The 22,470-nt window shown below is 36.4% G+C and overlaps 1 protein-coding gene and 1 long non-coding RNA gene across 4 annotated transcripts in view; both read left to right on the forward strand.

The window, feature by feature from the left end:
• Window positions 1–2,441: 2,441 nt before the first annotated feature.
• MTMR2 (myotubularin related protein 2) overlaps window positions 2,442–22,470 on the forward strand; it is a 93,444-nt gene continuing 73,415 nt past the window's right edge. Inside the window, exons 1-3 of one of the 2 annotated variants that reach the window (XM_074335576.1) lie at window positions 2,442–2,712; window positions 2,905–3,045; window positions 3,322–3,693. In XM_074335576.1, coding sequence (XP_074191677.1) covers window positions 2,917–3,045; window positions 3,322–3,693 — 501 coding nt within the window. In that variant the 5' untranslated portion in view covers window positions 2,442–2,712; window positions 2,905–2,916. Of the gene's footprint in view, window positions 3,046–3,321; window positions 3,694–22,470 lie in introns of both variants that reach the window. The other variant, XM_074335575.1, reaches the window with a different exon arrangement.
• The window catches only part of LOC141572199 (uncharacterized), a 34,866-nt gene continuing 16,095 nt past the window's right edge, over window positions 3,700–22,470 (forward strand). The window contains exons 1-3 of one of the 2 annotated variants that reach the window (XR_012497423.1): window positions 3,700–4,417; window positions 4,853–4,937; window positions 6,999–9,954. This is a non-coding gene — a long non-coding RNA (uncharacterized LOC141572199). Of the gene's footprint in view, window positions 4,418–4,852; window positions 4,938–6,998; window positions 9,955–12,994; window positions 13,066–22,470 lie in introns of those variants that run through there. The other variant, XR_012497422.1, reaches the window with a different exon arrangement.

The following is a 22,470-nucleotide window of genomic DNA, read 5'->3' on the forward strand; positions in this document are numbered from 1 at the left end:
AGTTGGTTGGAGCACGGGCTCTCAACCACAAGGTTGCCAGTTCAATTCCTTGAGTCCTGCAAGGGATGGTGGGCAGCGCCCCCTGCAACTAAAATTGAACACGACACCTTGAGCTGAGCTGCTGCTGAGCTCCGGAATGGCTCAGTTGGTTGGAGCGCATCCTTTCAACCACAAGGTTGCTGGTTTGACTCCTGCAAGGGATGGTGGGCTGTGCCCCCTGCAACTAGAAAACGGCAACTGGACCTGGAGCTGAGCTGCGCCCGGCACAACTAAGACTGAAAGGACAACAACTTGAAGTTGAATGGCACCCTCCACAACTAAGATTGAAAGGACAACAACTTGACTTGGAAAAAAGGCCTGGAAGTACACACTGTTCCCCAATAAAGTCCTGTTCCCCTTCCCCCCCACCAAAAAAAATAGAGAATGTGAAAAATATTCCTCACATACATTTAAAAAAAAAAAAAAGCAGAAGTATCCTTCTACTTGTTCATTCATAACCCACCATTTACCATCTCAAAAGAGGTTTATTTCCATATTCTAATTAGATCATCTAATAAGATGCCCCAACCAGTGCCTATACACGAATTGTTTCCTTGACCATGATGAGATGAGGACAGAATAGAGAATACACGTTTGAAACTTTCATGCAACTTTTACAGAATGTTTTTGTCTGTTAAATATAAGAAAAAAAATTTGGCCTTTTATTTTGCATGCCTTGGTTTTTCTTAAACTTCATTTTCCAAGTCGTTAATTTTTCTTATATTAAAAAAAAACACATTGGTAGGTGATGGTTTGGAAATTAAAAACAAAACACTAGTTCTTCCCATACATAATTTGAGAAACACTGGTCTAGATTTCAAGTAAGAAAAATAACTTTGGGAAGTTCTCAAGTTAACCATTCAATAGGTGAGATAAGGAACTGTAATTTGATTACAGCAATAGTTCCTGAATGACCTGGATAGGCTAAAATGTTCTTTTAAAAGATGAGAAAACCGAGGTACAAAATGTCCTAATCAAGTTGATTTCTCTTGGAGACAGATTATATATATATATATATATATATATATATATATATATATATATATATATATATATATATATATATTGCATAGCAGCCAGCATGTCAGAAAACAAATTCAGCACTACTTGAACTTTCAGCTGAGATTCAAGTATTCTTTCTTGTTCAATCTAAGAAGTTGCTTTCTTACCATTTAGTTTAGAAGTAGTAAGTTCAGAGAAGAACAAATAATAATAGTAACGAACCCATTTACTGAAAGCCTACTGTGCAACCAACTCTGTATAGTGAAAAACAACCCACTATGTATTTTTATTTCCATTTTAGAGATGAGAAAACTGAGTCTGGAGAAGCAACTTATTAAAAAATCATAGACAAGTAAGTAACCAAAGCAGGAGTCCAATTCAGATTTGTCTGATTCAAAAGTCTCTACACTTAATGTTATTGTTCTTTTATTAATTTGAAGATAGACATATACACAAATTACTACATCATTAGGCAGATGGTTTCAAGTGCTCTATTAATACAGTGCTAGAAATGAACTGGGTAGTAGGGAGTACATGGGTCTCCCATTCAAGGGATTTATCAGTCTTCACCAAGTTAGTTTCGAAAATCTGTCAAAGCACCAAGTGACAGTGAGTCAGCATTTTGGAAGGCAGGTAGGGATGGGGAAGCAATAAGCAAATTCTTTTATGAATCACTGTAGATGTTTATGCTGGTTAAGTGTTTCTGATTATATACTTGCTGTCTTTGCCTATTAGAGGAGAAGAGTACAGTTAAGGTCTCTTTAAAAATTGTAGAAATAAAAAACATTGGTTGCCATCCTGTTCTTGCCAAGCTGAAGAATAGAACAGAAAGGCTAAGCCTTTTGTGCTTAAATACATATTAAGTCATTTTAATAGGTTCTCTAGCTTATCTTGAACACAATGAGACTAGGTCGTTCTTTTGGGGAGTATACTTTCAAGTTAGTATTTCATTGGCCAAATACTTTAAGATTTTCTTAAAAACATCAGTTGTCAGTATAAATTAAATCTAGTTTAAATCAACACAATTCTATTTATCCTAGTAAGGGTTTTATTTTTTTTAAATATTTTTTTACAGAAATAATTTTTGTACATTTATAAATCTTACATGAGGTGATTTGAATTTAGTCTCAATCAGAAAAATTCCTTTATGGTATCCTCTCTACATCCTTCCTGTGTCCTCTGTAACAGAAAATTACCAGCAGAAGCATTTCCCCTTCACCCAGTTCCTGTTCTCTTATCACAATTCCATCCTTTCCCCTCCCTTCCTGCTGTACAGGGGAATTTGAGAGGGCAGGGATAAAGTGCTAAAAGTTTGCCCTCTATCCAACACCACCACATCTAATAGTGTATGTGTCTAATCCTTTTGCATATTTACCAGTTCCCTCCCCGTTTCCTCTTCCACACCTCTGTGTGTACAATGGGTTAATGCCAAAGTGCTTTCCTCCTACAGACGCTGGCAGACTGTGCAAACTTCAATCCAAGTGACAGCACTGAACATTTCAGCTTCTTTTCTCGTGCCCTTTGTACAATGCTGAGCCACGGGTGGAATGGGAATAGAATGATGAACACTATTTATTTTTTCCTGTTTGTCCTACACTTTCCCCATTACCGTTCCCATACCCATCTCTTCTGACTTCCTTGCCACCCTTCCTCTATCGTCCCCTCCTACAGGTACTCCTGTTGAAGTTGGGTTAGAAATTGTTTATCTACTTTAGTCCATTCCATCCTAGCAACCCTTGTGAAGTGGGTGGTAATCCTAACAGCTAACATTTCAGTGCTTACTATGTGCCAAGCATTGTTTTAACCATTTTACATGTACTAACCCATGTAATCTGTGAAGCTATTGTTCTTTTTATTTTACAGAAAAAGAAGCTGATGTTCAATGCCGTGGGTTACAACGCAAGTAACTGGCAGAGGCAGGATTTGAATGCATGCCTGACTGGCTCTAAAGCAGCCTTTAATCATTATTTAATTACTTACTTATTATTTCCAGCCACCAATCTGGTGAGCATTTTGCCATCTCATGGCTCCTATCCTCGTCCTTTACCTGCTTTTACTTCTCTTCCTCCCTTTCTACGCTCCGCTCCCCCTCCCACGTCCCGTCTGCCCTTCATCTACCGTTCGCCCACATTTCTTTATTAGGATGTCCTCTCTCACTTTCCTTGACCTTCACATTCCTGTCTCAATTAGCACCGGACTTCAGATCCTTCTCGTTTCGTGAGCCCCTCGTAGCGAGTACTCCCTTACTCCTTATTTCCACAACTCCCCCTCCTTCCACAGGCTCTTCGTCCCTGCCGTCTCACCGGCCCGCTCACCCCGGTGCCCAGAGGCCGCGCGGGGACACCCGCCAGCGCCGCGCGGGGTCGGCGTCTGAGGGGCGCCGCGGGGTCCTCGGCTCCCCTGCAGCCCCCGGCGCGGTGCAGTCTGGGGGAACATGGCCGCTTCCGGTGTCGCTCTCGGGCCGGCGCTGGCCTGACTGCGGCCCCTGCCCGGCGTACTCCGCCCTCCGCTCCTCCCGCCCGGCAGCGCGGAGGTCGCTTCGGCCCTTTCCTCCCGCTGCCCCCGCCGCGCCATGGAGAAGAGCTCGAGCTGCGAGAGCCTCGACTCCCAGCCGGCGGCAGCACGGCCGCCCAGCGTGGATTCCCTGTCCAGGTAACCTGGACACCCAGGGCCCCGCCCAGCGCCCGAAGGGGATGCGAGGGGCCGGGACCCGCGCGATGCTGCCCCAAACTCGCGGACTCCGGTTCTCCGAGGCTGCGCCGGAATTCCTTCCCTGGGAGTTGGGATCCACTGCTTCCTCCCCGTCTGGGGCTGAGAGGCTGGGGCAAAGGAGGTGGAAACTTACTGCTTCTTCATCGCCTCTTCTACCTTTTGGACTGCGATCTAGTTTTATGCCCGGTTGATGTAGCCCCAGTTCATTACTGTCTCTGATCTCTCATTTCCTCTCCAATCGTTTTTTTAGACAGCCCTACCCCCTCTCCCATTTCCTCCCTCCCTTTCTCTCTATACGACTCTTTCCCCAACTATCCTCCAGTCTTTCTTCCGTTCGTGCTGATGTCTTTGGTTTTTGGATTCTTGCCCAAGCCTTTTCCTCTCTTTCATCACTTCTCTTCCTTATCTCTTTCACGATTTCCCCTACATTCTAACCCCCCAACTTTGCTTGAAAATGTAAACAAAAATGCCCACTGTGCTTCTCGTTGCTAAATCTTCCAGCTGAAAGTCATTATCTAGGAATCTAAGTAGTCCTCATCCCTGAGTGAATAGTTTTCTTCCTTCTTGGCTTACCGGTTCTGCAGGTTATTTCTCTTCTACCTGATGATTTTTTTTTCCCCCTGTAATTTTGAGGACTTAGTATGCAGCTTTGCAGAGAGTTGTTGTGAGTATTAACTGGACATGTTTTAGATGCAGTTTTTTTCTTTGGTTTTAACATAGTGATTTAAAATTTTGTGAAATAATAGGAGACCTGTATTTGTTATATAGCCACAATGAAATCAGGTTTTATTCCATTGAGAAATAGTCTAGTTGTTATTAGAGACTTATTAAACTGCTGTGTGAAAGCACACACAATTTTCATTTTTTCCCCTGAGTAAATTGAAGTTGCGATGCCTCCTTTGATTCATTTTGGACTCTGCTAAATATGAGTGATACTACCTTTTTTTTTTTCTATTGCTGTTCAGGACCTCATACGGAAATCATTAGCTGATGCCAGTATTCTAAATTAGATTCCATTCCTGTATACACCTGCCCATCCCTTTTTCGGAGTCTTTAACAAGCACAGTATAATCGTTGGTTTAATTGTCTTCTCTACTAGGCTATAAGCTACTTAAGGACAAGGACCATATCTTACTCAGCTTCATAGCTCCCAGCAGTTAACAGAGAGACCTTTCACGTCAGAGGTGCTTAAAAAATGTTTTGTTTTGTTTTGAATTTGTATATGAATTGTCCAAGAGAAGAATTTTTCATTGTTCGATTATTGTGCTTTTGTTTCGGGTATTTTGTGAAATTTAGAAAGGTGAGGATTTACATACTCAGCTATAAAATCATTCAGAAAACAGATTGGAAAATTAGGATTTTATGGGAAAGTTACAAATGACAACTATGGTTCGGAATAGAATGTAAAGACAACCAGTGAGGCAACTGATGAGTAATCTCATCCAAGCCAGAAGATTTAGAACCACAGGAGGCAGCATAGTCTGTTAGAAAGAGGAAAGAAAGAACTGGAAGTCAGGAAAGTCCAGGGCTCAGGTAGCTGCCGTGTTTCCCCCAAAATAAGACCGGGACTTATATTAACTTTTGCTTCAGAAGACACATTAGGGCTTATGTTCAGGGGATGTCATCCTGAAAAATCATGCTAGGGCTTGCCTTCCGTTCTTATTTTCCGGGAAACAAAGTATTTGTCCTGTTATCATGTAAGCTTTCTAGTCCAGTTAAAATAAGGTGGTTGGTCTAGCAAACCTGTGAAGTCCTTTGGAACTCTAAAATTCTATCATTCTTTATTTTAATGATAATACCAAGATGAATGTGTTCTTATCAATTATTCTTATAATTCTTATCAATTACGAATGCATTCTTATCAAATATTCCCTTTACAAATAACCTTTGTTACAGATTTTAAAATTACACTAAATAAATGTTTGTTATTGTAAATTATTGTACCTAATTGTGCCATTGAAGCACATTTATTTCCTAAAGATAAAAAAAGCCCAGCAGTTGTAGTTAAAGTTTACATATCTCTTTTAACTTCTTAATAAAAAATTATGTTACTGACATAAGAACTTGAGAAAATTAAGAACTCCTTGAAAAAATTTTGACTATAGTATGTTAGCCTTATCCTCGCTGAACAAAAATATAAGTATGACTTTACTTTCCACAGAAGAATGCCAGTTTTCATTCCTCCTCTAGGAAGGTAGAAAAATAACATTTACTGAATGTTTACTGTGTAGAATTCACCCCTGCTAAATTCTTTGATGTTTTTTAGCTCATGAATCATTACATCTGTTGGTGGCACGCTCTTTAATCAACGGTATAGAATAGCTGCATTGTAGTAGATACTTGTCAGGAAGCTTGTATTTAAACTGAATCTAGGCTAACAATCACAGGTGATTTTAATACACAAGCAGGGTGGACAACCATGGTTATACGGTAATAGCTGTGTTAAGTGGCTATCCAGATTGTTTTTACTTCTGTTAGCCTATGATTAAGCAAAATATTGATGTTTGAACTATATTATCTCAACTTTTTGCAGAATTATTGCCTTAAATTGTAGTTTATGCTTTCTGTTTTATTCAGTTAGAAAATTTTTAATTTCACATTTTCAGTTAAGAAATTGCCTTTTGAATTTGTTTTAATGTCTCCTGCAAAATAATAGTTAATGATACTGTTCAATGTGTTACAGATTATCTTTTTTTTTAATTAAAGTTTATTGGGGTGATAATTGTTAGTAAAGTTACATAGATTTCAGGTGTACAATTCTGTATCACATCATCTATAAATCACATTGTGTGTTCACCACCCCAGATTATCTTTTACACACTAGATTTACATAAATTTCTGCTGAGTTTAGCTCCAAGGAAAATTGTTTATGCGAAAAATTATGGATGTTTCCTATTTGTTTGAAAATGGAAACTGTGTACCTGCATCTTTCCTTCAGTTTAGCAAAAAGACTTCAGTCAGATTTGTAACTGAAGTTTAATTTCTTCAAGTACTTCTATTAGATTAATTCAGTTTAAATACTATATTATGTTTAAATGTGTTAATTTGTAAGATGTTTTACACCCTTCTGGGATGTATATAAATCTGAAAAATAATACAGTAACTCATCTGGTTGCCCATTGTTTTATGTTTTTGTTCTTTTAAATGAAGTTGGATGACTGGCTGTTATGGGCTCTGTAGTTCACACTAAACGTTATGTTGAATCTTGATGTATATAGTCATCTCGGACTTCCTTTTGCCTCTAGCTTTGCTTTCTAGGTCATCACAGGCCAGTTGCCTTTGGTCACAAAAGAACAATTTCATCCTTTATGTGATATCCAGATAGCAGTTTCCTAATCAGCTATATTTACGTCATCTTGCATCCGTAAAAAGAAAGTAATTTTCTTTGGTGAGTCCTGCTTGGTATTGCCCTGCTTCAGTGAGCTGTTCTGCAGCTCTTGCCCTGCTGTTTTTATTGTCCATTTTTCAACATGTCCAGCCCCACCGAGAGAGTTGTGAAAAAATTGACTTCAGCACAATGGTAACCTGGCTGTATTCCATAATTTTATTCCTGTTGGTCTGTCTCTGATTCTTGACATATCAAGTATGACTTACACAGGATATAGATATTATAATACTGTAGGCTATATGTGATAGCTGTGGTAGGCCTGAGCCTCAGAATTGTTTACGTTACATAGCAGAATTGGACACTATATATTGGTATTCTGCTTTCTTAATCTGGTACATTTTTCAGTTTGTACACTTATAAAATGTACTGCTTGAGTGGATTTCTTTGATTACTTCTTGCTATGCATTATCAGATGCTAATACAGCTGATTCTTGAACGACTGTGTGGGTCCACGTATATGTGGAATTTTTTCAATAAATACCTTGATTGTTTTTGATCTGTAGTTGGGAGTCCGCGGATGCGGAGAACTGACTGTATGCATTGATCTACACCATTTTATATGGGGGACTTGAGCATCTGTGGATTCTGATATCCACCAGTGTTTCTGGAACCAATCTTCCACAGATACTGACGGACAACTCTGTTTTTGGGGAGTCAAAGGTTATTTGCAGATTTTTGATTGCATGAGTGTTGGTGCTCTAACATCCGCATTGTTTAAGGGTCAACTGTATATCTAGTGCCAAATAGCTGCTCAGTGAACATTTGAATAAAAAAACGTTGACTAAATGTTCACTACTTATTTGTTTCCACTCAAAAGATTGAAAAGGGTTTCCTTCTGTTGAATTTGTCCTGTAAATTTCAGGTTCAAGCTGAAGTTATTGCATAAAGCCTCTTGATACCCTGAGCTGATTTTATTGGCTGCATGTATCTAGTCCTATATATCTTCATGATACTATGTTTCCTTAGCCTACCTGCTTTTTCATCTGCTACTCTTGATTATTTTGTTCTCTTTCTCTAATTTGTCATTCATTTTTATTTGATGTATTTCTTTCATCCTTTATATATCCGCTTGCTGTAGTTATCCTTGCACCACTTGTTTGTCTCAGATTATTTTGGTTTATCAGTTGATTTCTAGTTTATAAATTCATTAGCATTTATTTACATTTACATATTATTTTCATATTTACATTTAACTTAGATAAGAAATATCAAAGGGGAGATACACATAATATCCTAAAAAGGACATTTTTAAATGGCATGTCTTCCTTAAAATTATCATCATTTGAAAACAGCAAATCCTGGATTTCTGTTACCATGAAATCCAGGATTTGCTGTTTCCATGAATTTTGGTGTTATTTATAGCCTGAAGAGGTAGAATAGATTTTAAGATGTCTAAAACATTTGGTTGTAAGGTCTCATCTCTAGTTTCAGCTTCAAGGTCACTTAGAGATCTGTCGGTAGGAAATGTGCTTTTGGGTTGTTTTTCCAGTAGCAGTGATGGATTTGTGTCCAATCACACATTCTTACATTTCCCTTGTGACTCTTGGCATGTCTTCTGAGGCAGCTGACCGAGATTAGTGGTAGAAACCATAGCTACAGAACAAAATGAAGCTAACAGGTTGAGCCTCCAACCTTGGCCTTATTAATAAACACCTTGCGTCAGACACTGAACAGATCGGTAGCCTAACAATTACTTACTTGGATTTCGTTATTCCAGGGCTCTCAAGAACTTTAAAGTTTTGTAAGATAAGATCCACTATTACTTTGAACTAATAAGTAATTGTGGTGTAGATTATTTGAAAGAACATTTAAAGAGATTAGTTACTAATCAGAAGTATACAAGTAAATATTGAAGCTGAGATTGGGTTTCAGATGTATTTTCTTCTTCTCTCCTTATGCTGTCATCAGTAGTCTTCTATTAATGTAGAGCAGTAGTTCCCAGACCAGTAACATCAGCATCCCTTGGGAATTTGTTAAAAATAAAGACGCCCTGGTCCGACCTCAGATCTAACTGAATCAACACGTTTGGGGGTGGAGCCCCCAGTTTGTGTTTTAGCAGGCCCTCCAGGTGACCCTGATCCATGCTACAGTTTGAGAACCACTGCCTTAGATCTTTTACTAGTTGTTGCCTAGTAACTCCATCAATATTAGTTGAAATGGACTAAACTAAGGTCTGTGTTAGAGCTGCTGTTAGTATAAGCCTATTACTTGAGAGCATTTTTGTTAAAATATTGACTGAAGTAGTGGAAGGTAAAAGTTATCTCTTGTGTCTGATTTTTAGGAAATTTCCTGAGATCTGTTCTTCTCAGCCATGAGTAACACAAATGAAGAATAAATGTTTTAGGCTATTTAAAAAAAAAAAAAAAATCATTGGGTGGGATACATTAGTGGTAACATGCATTTTTAAAAAGTGTTATAAAGAAGTAATTCAGGCTATAAAGCCTGGATTATGCCCAAGGGAAGGAAATAACCCAGATACAGATGTCCAGAAAGTAGTAAGTTTGTTTTGGAAACCTGCCAGCTTAGGGCTATTGTGTTCAGAATCACCAGGACCAAGGTTGCTTGTGATTCAGGAGCTAGCTGGTCAGTGGAAATTCTCTAGATTTTAGTATAGGATGTTTTCTCCTTTTAAGGAAATCAGTTTTGAGTAGATAAAGCATTTGCTATCTTTGTGCCTGCTGTATTCTTTAGTTAAATCACTGGATCGGATTAAAAACTATTGAGGGATGATAGTCAAGGATTGGCAGTGATTTTAAAAGCCTGCTTTCCACAGGGAGTCAGGTTAAAAATGGAACTACAAAAAAAAAAGAAAAGATTGGTGCAAGGCTATTAAAGGAACTAGAGAAGATTCCCTCTTAATGAAAATAATAACTTCAATTCCCTTTCCTGTAACTTTATTACACAGAACTAATTGTGCTTATCCCTCTTAATGTGTTTCTATATATGTACCCACATTGTCATCACTATAGACCTCTAATGAGCAAGCTTCATAATTCTTCCCCTGCTTAAGTACAACGTACCCACGGCAGTAATCACTGATGAATTTTCATTCTTTTAAAAACTCATACTGGATGTGATTAACTCTTGAGTTCATTAAATACTCTTTAGTCTATATTAAATAAGGGCTGATGCTATGTTTTCAATACAATAAAAATTAACTTTTAAAATGTTTTAATCTGTAGACTTCCAAAAACGTAAATACTGATACTTGGAGAACTCTCCTTTCTTCTTTATTTTACTTTTTTAAATTAGAGTTTAGGTTTAGCAGATTATACCATGTTTCCCCGAAAATAAGACCCGGTCTTCTATTAATTTTTGCTCCACATTAGGGCATATTTTTCAGGGGATGTCTTGTTTTTTCATGTACAACAATCTACATTTATTCAAGTACAGTCATGTCATCTTCTTCTGCAACATAGTCATTACGTACTAAATGCGTCCATCTGGCTGACCATCTTAACTGGGACTTATTTTTGAGGAAGGTCTTATTTTCGGAGAAACATGGTAAAAAAATCCAGGTTAACTGTGGCTTAAAATAGAGATCATTTTATTTTATTTTTCATGCATAAAATCCCCCAAATAGTCAATATTGATTTGATATAGTGGATCTGAAGTATCAAGGACACAGACTCTTTCTAACTTAATGTATCTTACCTTACATTCCAATGTTACCTCATGAACCAAAATTGCTATTGGAGCTCCAACCATTGCATCTTCATTCTAGTCAAAAGGAAGGAGGAAGGGAAGAAGAAAGTCATGTTTTCTCTCTTTAAAGGATACTTTGTTGAAGTCTGGTGTAGTCTTTGGCCAGAACATGGTCCCATGGCCATACCTAGCCACAAAGGAGGCCCTGTAGGACATGTAGTCTCTTCTGAAATGCCATGTGCTGAGTTAAGAGTTGGAAGTTCTGTGTCTAAGAAATAGGAGAGACTGGGTATTGGAGATAATCAGCAACTTCTCCCATGGCATACAAATGAGTCATTTTGAAGCAAGGAAGACATTTTCCAGTTGAAGTCTACCATACTTCACTTAATGCCAGAGACATTCTTAGACTTGCAAATGCAATAACCAAAATAGAAAATAAATTGAAAGAGAGAAATGCTATATTATAGCAGACCAAAAAAGAATCGTATTTTGGAACACTCCAAACTCTGAGTGTTTTAACTTTTTACCTTTTTTTTTTTTTTTAATATTATCTTGGACCAAATTTTTCTGATCCTAATCTTGGATACATAAATTAAAAGGAACACATGTGTTAACGACTAGATCTATTCCTAGAACACATGTATTAATTGCTAGATTAATTAAGTGAAAGGCGAGTAGAAATCAAATGAAGAATGAGCAACCAGGCTATTTCCTTTTTTATTTCACCTGAAGAGACCAAGGAATGGCATGGTAGGTAGAGTGGTGGTGATGAGAATGATGGCTTACATTGCTTACTCCTCTGCGGTTTGGTGTTCATTTCCAGGCCATGTATCCATGTGTTTTATTTCCCCCAAGGATATTGCATCAGGTTCTACTTAAGTATTTTCTCTCATTTTAATTATAAAGGTTTGGTCTTCAGAAGGGAAATAAAGCTGGTCATTTTGGACCATGTTCATTAGCTTTTGCCAATATTTTGTGTTCGTTTCTATATCTTTGACCTAAACATTTGATTGAAAATTCAGAGAAATCAGTGTTTTATGCATTTTTGTGTCACCTAACAGACATATTAATATTTTAAGCATGTAGTGTCAAACCTGAGGAGTTTAATCATTTGGGAGTGAGTAGAAGAGGGTAGAGAAGTCTCTGCATCAGTACAGCATCATTCATCAGGCTCAGAGGGTTTGACAGGCATGAGTCACAAATATATACATCTCCTTTCTTCACAGAATTGCTTTCCTGATAACTGCAAGTGAGCAGTTGTTCAGGTAAGACTTTGTCAGGCGCTTGTACATTATTAGCAAACGGGTAACAACTTTGGCTGATGATAGGCTAGTGATCACAAGCCTTAATTTTCTTGAGCTGAGCCCAGATGCGTCTAGCACACTTCAAAAACAAGATTTTATATGATACAAATGTCCTGTTACTGGTATTGGATAATATTCTTCAATTATGACCAAAGGCAATACCTAAAAATATAAACACCCGAGATAAGCTTTACTTTTCAAGTAGTATTAATATTATTATTTCAAGTAGTATCAATAGTATTAATATTAATAGTCACAATAATAATAGAAATAATAGCTCTTAATATTTATTGAGTGCTTGCTATATGCTGGGCATAGTGCTGAATCCCGTAATATGCATTTTCTTATCTGATCCTCATAACTGTATAAAATAAACTATTATTGTTTCCATTTCACAGATGAGAAAACTGAAGATTAGGGTGTGTGGTTTAACATTTGAACCCAAGTCTGTGTAACTCCAGGGTCTCTGTGCTTTAGAGAACTGATCATACCTGAAGATCTGGTGCCCCAGGTCCAGGCCAGTACTTGGCAGAGGGCAGTCCCAGGGCAGGTTGATTGGGAGTGACAAGGAAATGAGTTTCCTTGACCGCTGCACTGCTGAGGGGAGAAGAATAAGGTACCCAAAACATTAGTGAGTTCAGAGTGGCCACATTGGAGAGAATTTTCTGTAACTTTGAATGCTTTTTTCTTCCCACAGAAAATAGGCTGATTTTTTTTCTTTGCTTGATGATTAAGAGGATAGTTTCAGATTTTCATTCAAAAGAAGCAAGTAAACGTGATGTCAAAGTCTCCTCTCACCCCTACCCTCCCTTCCCTACAGGATTTGCAGAGTAATTTTGAATACTTTATTATAGGGTTCCTTAAATATCTGAATTCCCCTAAGTTCCTTTGTGTTTGTTTACAGTTAATGTGTTAAGAGCCATTGACATTTGAAGATCATCAGAAGTGAAGATAAAACATCTCAAATATTATAATGTAAGTGAATGGGAAAATGGAAATAAAAAATGGACAAAGGTTAATATTGACAACAGTATTTCTGGAATCCATTATTACCCCAAATGAAATTTATGCACATGAGTAACCAGTTTAACTTCAAACTTTAGTCCCAATTCTAAGTCCCAATCCTTAAAATTCTGTGTTGTTTTCTACCTGGGAAAGCAGTGACTAAGTTTTAGTCATCGGTAATTTTTCCATTAGAATTCTTTGGCTTTTGTGTACTGTTATTTTCCTTTTCCTCTTTAGTACTTTGCAGTTTGACAAGGGCTCATGCTGTATTTAAAATTGTATGTGTGTAAAAAAAAAAATATGTGTGTAGAGACAGATCCTTGCTTTCCAGCTGCTGAGGTATGTTTTACCCAGTTTTAATTTTATTACTGTTTTTTTGTATGTTTCTTAGCCAAAAATATGGCCAGTTAGCTACCTGGCCTCCTCCCTTCCTTCCCTTCTTTTATTATCCCTTCCTTCCTTTTTTCCCTCTCTTTCTTCCTCTCTGTAAATATTTGTTTAGCATTTACTATGTCTGCACATTATTCTAGACCTAGAATTCCTAAGACCTTGGCGCTGAAACAAATCATGTTATCTTTTCATATAGTTAAGGGCACTAGAGATCATTTAATGTGACTAGGACTTGTATTGTCCTCAAATGTGGCTGGGGATCACCTGTACATTTTAGTCACCTGTGGTGCTTTGTGAACATTCAGCTTCCTAGGTTCCAGCCCAGACATTTCTGAATCACTGAGCGTGGGTCCAAAAACCTTCACTTAAAGTGAAAACCACTGATCCAGATACTTTTGAATTCTAGTCCAACTCTGTAAGTTTGTAGATGGGGGAACAGACCTAGAGAAGTTTAATATTATAACTTACCCAAAGGCACAATAAATGTTAGGCCAGGAAAGGTTGGTATTGTCTCTTCCAAAGTCACAGCGTTATTTAGTGCTAGAAGTGATCCCCGCACACCCAGTTCTAGATTTCACTAAGTCACATAGTCGTTTTTGTTGGGCCTGACAGCTTCACTGTGTACATATAAAATCACAACTAATCTACCACTGTTCCTCCCTCCCCAAAAAAGAAAAGTAACTAAAAGCACATACTGGTTATGTGCATGAAAAACATGGACTGTTTCTTCATCTTTAGTCAAATATGTAACTGATTCTGATTTTGAAATCATTGGGTGGAAAATAAAACACCTGGTAGTCCAGGGAGAGGAAAAACACCTTTTCTTTTTCCCTATGGCATTATCTGTACTTGGCCTTTATGTTTTATGCTTCTGAGAAGGAGGGATCTGATAACATTTTTTGAATGATGGTAGCCTGCATAGTGCTTTGCAAATAGATGCTTGGTAGACTGTGGTATGAACAGTATGTAGTATGAAAACATAGGTAGTATGAAAAATCCTTTTTTTCCTTTGGATTCTATAAGATACTATTAGGAGTGATTTTATTTGCTTGGTATAGAATCTGATGCTTTATATACCAAGCCAGAGACCTTAAATCATTGAAGTTATTGTATATTTTTAATATGACACTGTTGTGGTTTATATTCACAATATTTCTGAGGAACTGAAATATTCTAAAGTATTTTCTGAACTGTAAGAGTCTGAATTACATTTGGAAGATCAAAAAAAGGTGTGAATTGATTTTGGGGATCATGTATATTTTATATTGTGTTGTGTATAGTGTATTGATAGTTACTGAATTGTAACTTTAAATTAGTAAATGTAGTTATCCAATTTTTTTTAAATATTCTGTAATTCTGAAGTTTACTAGTGAGTGTAACTATAAAATGCAATTACCCAATTTTGTAGCTATTTTGGGATATGTCTTAATTGTAAGATTTTTAAAAAGTGACATTTTAAAAATCACTCATTTCTAATAAGTTTATTATATTTTGTAATTATAAATTTTCTATCCGTTAATTTTTTTAAAAATAATTTTCGTAACCACAGACTCAAAATCCTAAATATAATAGATCTAAAAAGGAACCTTATCTTTAGGTGTCTAATTCCTTCAGTTTTTATGTGGAGCACTAAAGTTAGGGGCTTGCCTAGGAGTGGAAGGTTTATGAATATTAAAATATATTTGTGAACAATAACATTTATTGTATTTCTATAATGATAGTGTAGAATGCTTTGAAAATTGTAATGTCACAGAAATATAATGTGTCATGATTACTGCTGTGGGTTTGTGATTTAATTGAAAATGTTTGTTATTGTTTAATTTAAAATCGGAAAGAAAAAGCATATGCTTGTCACTTGGTTTGTTCTCTTATTTCTAGTGACTGAGATTTTACTGAGTCTCCTTTAAGCACATGGTACTAGAATACATACTTTGCAGGTTGCCAAAAGTTCTCTCACTGTGCTAATCCAATCCAGATTGTCACTTAACATACTCTGAATTACACAAAATACTCAGGATGATACTTCTATATTGGAAGCGTTCTGTCAGCAGTTTTCTAAGAAAAAAATGATTAATGAATGAATAAATGAATGTATTATTTGTCAATGTAATCTAATAGTAAACACATTTTAGTGTAGTTTTTATATAGTTACAAAGCTGTTTCACCTCCCTCATCTCAGTTATTGCTCATAACAGCCCTGTGAGATAGGTCCTCAGTGGACAGTTGAGTAACTGAAGCTCAGAGAAGTGACACGATTGGCCAGTGTCCCCTGCTCGAGGGGATGGAACTGGAACTTGGACTAAATGCCGTGCTGTTTCCACTGCTCAACATAAATTATAACATGGAAGTTTTGAAGCTTCATAGGGTATATTTTGCTATTTCAAAGGAATTCTAAATATTGGAAAATTGATGACAGGTTCATTTTGTTCAGCCAGGCTAATTATTTAGCGCATACTTCTCTTTAGAAGTCTGACGCTTTTTGCTACTCTAAAAATACTTACAAGAGATGCAGATATCTTTTAGATAAAAGACTCATTCTCAGCATGACTACCAGTGTGTGCTGCCTAAAATTATTTGAGTATTTAAATGTTTAAAAGAGTAGTGATTATAGTCTTTGGAAGTACATGGTCTGTAGAACTATATAAACTCAGAAAATATATAATACTGTGTGATATGATACAGCACAGTGTAGTGAAAAGTCTTGATTCTTTCTTAACCGTGTTTCCCAGAGAATAAGACCTAATTGGCCCATCAGCTCTAATGCGTCTTTTGGAGCAAAAATTAATATAAGACCCAGTATTATATTATATTAGACCTGGTATTACATTATATTATATTATACCCAGTCTTATATTAAAATAAGAGTGGGTCTTATATTAATTTTTGCTGCAAAAGATGCATAAAGCTCATGGTCTGGCTAGGTCTTATTTTCGGATAAACATGGTAGTCTAGGTTCTTTTGTTCTGAGTCTACTTCTTAACTATGAGTCTGGATTAGTCACTTGCTTTCTCTGAGCCCGATGCCCTTATCTAGAAAAAGGGTAAAATGATGTCTGCTGTCCCATCTTTACAGGATTGTTGTGAGACCTAAACATAATGATTGATGATGATGACAATAATTGAAAAAAATAGCTAATAGCTATGTAGTGTGGACCATGTGGCACTGTTTTATGTATTTTACACGTGTTAATTTAAATTCTATTACTGTCATAGGAATAAATCTTATACCTGTGAGGTATTAGAATTATCTTTATCACCACTTTATAGATGAGGAAACTTAGACACAGAGCGTTTAAAGTAACTTCCTCAAGGTCACACAGGATGGCTGAACCAGAATTTGCCACCAGGCAATCTCGCCCCAGAGTTGGTAACACGTATGGAAGATAATGTGTATGAGAACACTTGTGACATTTGTAAAGGACCATGATAATGTTAAGTATTAGTACTTTAAAAATTTCTTTAAAAGAGACATTTTCTTCATCCTTATTATACACATGCAGAAAAAAGACAAAAACAAGCAAGAAAATAGTGTTTTTTTATGATTTATGATTTTCAACAACTAATCTGGTAAATAGTGAATAGTATTCAAAATTGTGAAGGGATTAATAACTGAATCCAGTACTTGGATTTTTAACTTAACCTTTCCAGGCTAGAAGGAGAAAGAAATACTGAATGCTCTTTTTTCCTACTGAATGTTTTAACTTAGTGACTGCAAAACAACACAAAATAACTGTGTTAACTTCATTTATATGATTTCAAGTTTATGCAGAAAAGTTATGTCTCATTACATTGAAGGGGGAGTAACCAATTAATAGTAATAATTAGTTTTGCTCTGGCTGCAAAAAACAAAAGTATCTATCTAGATAGCCTGAAGAATGGATATGTGACTTTCTCGTTTTCATAATGAATTCAGATTTGCATGACGGGATGAGAAAATGAAATGTGAGGTCATTTATCAAGGCATGAATTCCCCATCTGGTTTCTGTATTTGTTTGGGTAAAAGTGTTTGTTGAGCAAGTATTTACTGAATAGGTCAACTCCCCTCTTTTAGTGTTGTCTCTGACCTCACATTTCAATTTGTGATGGAAGTGTTTGTTTCTAAAATAAAATGCAATTTCAGAGTAGTGTGCTTTGAGCTCTAATGATCTGACCAATTTTCAATTTAGTATCACATTTTCTTATTTAAACTGATACATAAATAACTTTTCCCCTCTAAGCTACTGATGAATCCATATGAGATTTCATTTTAGCTTTTATCTGAAATTGAATCAGAGATTTTTTGAAGGCGTTCTGAGAAACTCTCAAGAGATGGCTGAGGGTGTTGTGATTAATTGCTGGGACTCAAGTTCCCTCCTACTCTCTGGTTCTTACAGCATCCTTCACGGACACACTCATTTTGGTGAGGATACTTTGGATTTTACCTGTTTTATCTACTTATATTTCCAGATAAGATCTTTGAAGAAGCAATACTCTGGAGAAAAAAAAAAGACACATGTGAACCATTTCCTATACAACCTGTTTTTTCAGACTTGCTGTTGCATTACCAGATAATATGCCCTGACTTTTAGTTTGGGAAATGTAATTGATAGACCTGATATTAAACTAATACAAATTAAACTATACCCAAGGTCACGTGTACTGTAGAACCTTGGGGTTTTCCAGACTAAGTGCCAACATGATCCAGCTGTCCCAGATCTCAAATCCCCTTTGTCTGAAGAATACAAAATGTAATCTCTCCTCTCTGTCCATCAGATGCCATGATGATAAGGTCATTTATGCCATCTCTTTTATACTCTAGATTGGTTATGTTTAAAAATTCAGTCTTCTGGTGTAGCGTTTTTAAAAATAATTATAAGCTGTAAATTAATTTGTTTTGGGGAGTTTTCTATTTTGGCGATCCGGCGAATAGTCTTGACAGTAAGTCTTTTGTGTCCCAAATGCTTTATACACACTACAGGCCTTTTATTACTTTTTTAAATAAAATTTTCAACAGAATGACTAATAGCGCGTGCACAGTGCTTATGACACTTAGTCCATTGTGCGAGTATTGAGAGCAAAATTTGCATTCCTAGAACACTTCTTCACAGTCAGAATACAGAGCACATTCTTTTAATGTTCTTGGGCAAACGTGCTATGTATGTGCTCAGGACACTACTTACAAGAGAGCGCTTTTTAAAAAGAACCTTTTTTTTCCCCGTGGAATACTGAAGAAAAATTAAGTTGGCAGTAGGAGTGAAGCGGTTTACATAAGGCAAGTGATTTAGATCTTATTATAATGATGGTGGTCAGTAATGATTGTAAATCAAAGAAATGCAGCCTCTCCCAAGTCCTCTGGAGGCGTTTGTTCACCAGGATGTGAAAAGATAGGTAACTTCTTTCCAGACTGTTTTGATATAAGAGTGTCTAATGCTGGTATGTTTGTCTGTATCTCTAATTTTCAGAAATACTTTTTCACTTTTGCTAGAAATGTTTATTGGATTTTGAAATATGTGAGAAGTAAGAGGAATGTAAATATATTTATGACATCTGTTAGTGCTTGGATTTTATTTTTCTGTTCATTACTGTGAAATACCTCCAAGTATTAGTGTGGTTGATAATAAAGTCACGATAATTCCATTAACCATCCAGCAAATGAGCAGAGCCAGAGGGCGTCAATGCTTTGCTAATGGTTACATTGAAAAATACTGGTGATGAAACTGGTTTTGTGATTGAAGCTTAGGGTGGGTCTTCTGCTTGAATATTCTAAGATATAGGCACCCCTGTGTTCACTGCAGCACTATTTACAATAGCAAAGGTATGGAAACAACCTAAGTGCCCATCAGTAGATGATTGGATAAAGAAGGTATCACATATATTACACACACACACACACACACACACACACACAGTGGAATATTACTCTGCCATAGAAAGTGAAATCTTACTATTTGCAACAACATGGATGGACTTAGAGGGTATTATGCTAAGTGAAATAAGTCAGACTGAGAAAGACAATTACCTAAAAAGACAAGAATCTAAAGAACAAAATAAATCCAAAACAGACTCATACCTACAGAGAACAAACTGATGGCTGCCAGATGGAAGAGGGGTTGTGGGGCTGGATGAAAAATGTAAAGGGATTAGGGAGTACAAATTGGTAGTTACAAATAGTCACGAGGATGTAAAGTATAGCATAGGGAATAAAAAAAAGTTACATAGGATGTGTGCCTGTACGTGTGTGAGGGTGTGTGTGTACGTGTGTAATATGTATGTTTTTAAACCTTTTGTCCCTGATTTTTACACTTTGTATTACGTGATTCATCCATTAACTTTCTTTAAGTTTAAAAGTTTATATTCAGTTGTCAGATGAGGACATTTTATGTACAGATTTAAGTGAGAAGTACTTTTAGGGCCAAGTGCTTTGCTTCATTTTAATTTAATTTAACTAGTGGATTTCTTCTAAAAAGGAGACCTTTATTTGTGATAATCATCCTGTTTTCCCTTCTGAAAAGGGTCCTCTTGTATTTCCACAGTGCTATTTTATTTGTTGAACACTTTCTACCAGTTAAGTATTTAGCACTAATTACATTCTATAGATTATGCTTTTTGATCCTTATTACAGTCTTATATGGTGTCATTATTGTATAGGGAAGAATTTAGAGAGATTAAGTAACTTGCTTGAGTTATTATTTGCTGAATGGTGAATCCAAGTCTCTGTGACCCTAAAGCTCATATTTCTGCCACTATGCACTTCTGTTTTTTGTGTTTACTTCTGAGTTTCCGTTGCATCGTTTACATCTCTTCATTCCCACACGGCATTATTATGAGATACTTACATAGTCAGCACCATCATTGGACTATAAGTCCCTTGAAGACAATGGATCTTTTTTCAGTTCTATCGCTAGTATGTAATACATTGATAATATTAGTAAATGTCTGTGGAAGAGAGGGCAGGGTATGAAAAAAGATTTAGGAAGTACCTACTCCCCAAGTGGAGGGGAAGCGTGAGAAGAGCAGAAGGGAATGTGACTGAGAGGATTTTTAGTTGGAGATAAGAGATTCTTCGTCTCCATCCTTCCAAGGCAACTGAGGGGCACTTTAAGGCCTGGGAGTATTTGAAGATGATAAGTGAACCCCAGTTATCTGTAGACATAATTTTTCTAATTTGCAAGTTTTTAGCTTGATTAATTCTCAGGAATAAGTATAACTGAAAAAATCTAACTGAAACAAAAAATAATAGAAAAGTGGACAGACTTTATCTTATTAAATGATACTATTATGAAGAGCATATAGAGTAATTCCTACCCCCTACCAATAATTTGTTTGTATATCTGTTCACCTAAAATACTACACTTTGAAATAGAACTTTTGAGACCAAAAGGGTGGAACATTGCTCTCAGGAGTAGTGTAGCATAGGAAAAAGACATTCTGTGATAATAACAGCAGGCCAGTAAGTGTGTGGGAATGACTAAGAGATGATGGGATTTCTGTTTCAATCTTGTGGAAAGAAAACTGTCACTGGCTGAGATGGGGCAGGGCTTTTTAAAAGAAAAGTTTGGCTAGTGCTGTCCTATATTATGCCTTTCTTACTATAAACCTAAGTTCTGTTCTTTCATATGTGCCTGTGTAGGTTCATTTGGTTATTTTGTGGAACCAGAAGTTAACATTTAAATGATATCGACTTGATTCTTTTTAATTAGGAATAAAGAGAATAATATAGTTTAGGGTAGAATCAGGAATCAGTTAAAGAGGGGAATTATAGTGAGAATGACTTTCCATTTACAGGGGCCATGGCTCTGCAAAGTTATAAATAAATGCATTTGTGAATGTAAATTGTTTATATTCTCATATAATCTTTAACAGCTCTTTATAAGGGTTGATAATCAAAAGTTAGTACATTAGAATAGAATTGCAGTTTTACTCTGAGAAGTATTTAAAAAAAATATTTATGTAACATTTGCTTCTTTTTTTAACTTTTATTGGGGAATATTGGGGAACAGTGTGTTTCTCCAGGGCCCATCAGCTCCAAGTCATTGGACTTCAATCTAGTTGTGGAGGGGAGGGCACAGCTCAGCTCCAAGTCCAGTTGCCACTTTCAATCTCTAGTTGCAGGGGACGCAGCCCACCATCCCATGGGGGAATTGAACCAGCAACCTTGTTGAGCGCTCGTGCTCTAACCAACTGAGCCATCTGCCACCCTCTAAGAGGTTATTTTGAGTCTCTTGGGAAAAGGAGTCTATAACTGAATAAGTATAAAGAATAATTGATGTTATTAAAAAGAGTATTCCACCATTAGATTTTGATCAGTTTTGTTGCTTTTGAGAAAATATTTTTATAACAATTTCATTAATTTCTAATATGTTTATTTATAATTTTATTTTGACATAACACACTTAACTAAAATGAATAAAGAGGGCAGGAATTATGTTTTACCTACCCTTGAGGTATTATGATTGTTTTTGTTTCAGAGTACACTTAACTATCCATTCTGAATCTTATCAATTACTGGCAGGTTTTCCAAGGCCTGGGAATTTTTTGTGTATTTATGGCTTAGATATTTGAACTTTAGTGGGTTTTTTTGTACCTCCATTAAAGGATTTATAGGAACAGAAGGGAATTATAATTTAATTTGATTTCTTAGTAACAACTCTGATTAAAAATTTGGGCAGAAAAGTACCCATACCAAGTAAAAAGGAGAACAAAATTTCATAATATTGTAGCTGTGCAAAGCCCTTTTTTGGGGGAAAGTTTATGTAGTATAGCTAAGAAATATTGAAGGACAAGTCTTTGAATTACATTTTCAAATGGGACAGTTGTTTGTTTTTGTGTATGCAGTGTGTGTGTGTGTGTGTGGCGAAAAGTTGGGGGCATTTTGACTCTCAAGAGATGAAAGTGATATTAAAAATAGTAAATGCCAGTTTAGCAAATACTTCCTATGCTTAGAACTGTAACCCTTCAATTCATTTGTGAGCCTAGAATTTTATGTCTGTACTCTGAATTATACAAT

Source organism: Rhinolophus sinicus, linkage group LG06, assembly GCF_036562045.2.
Source record: "Rhinolophus sinicus isolate RSC01 linkage group LG06, ASM3656204v1, whole genome shotgun sequence".
Lineage (NCBI taxonomy): Eukaryota > Metazoa > Chordata > Mammalia > Chiroptera > Rhinolophidae > Rhinolophus > Rhinolophus sinicus.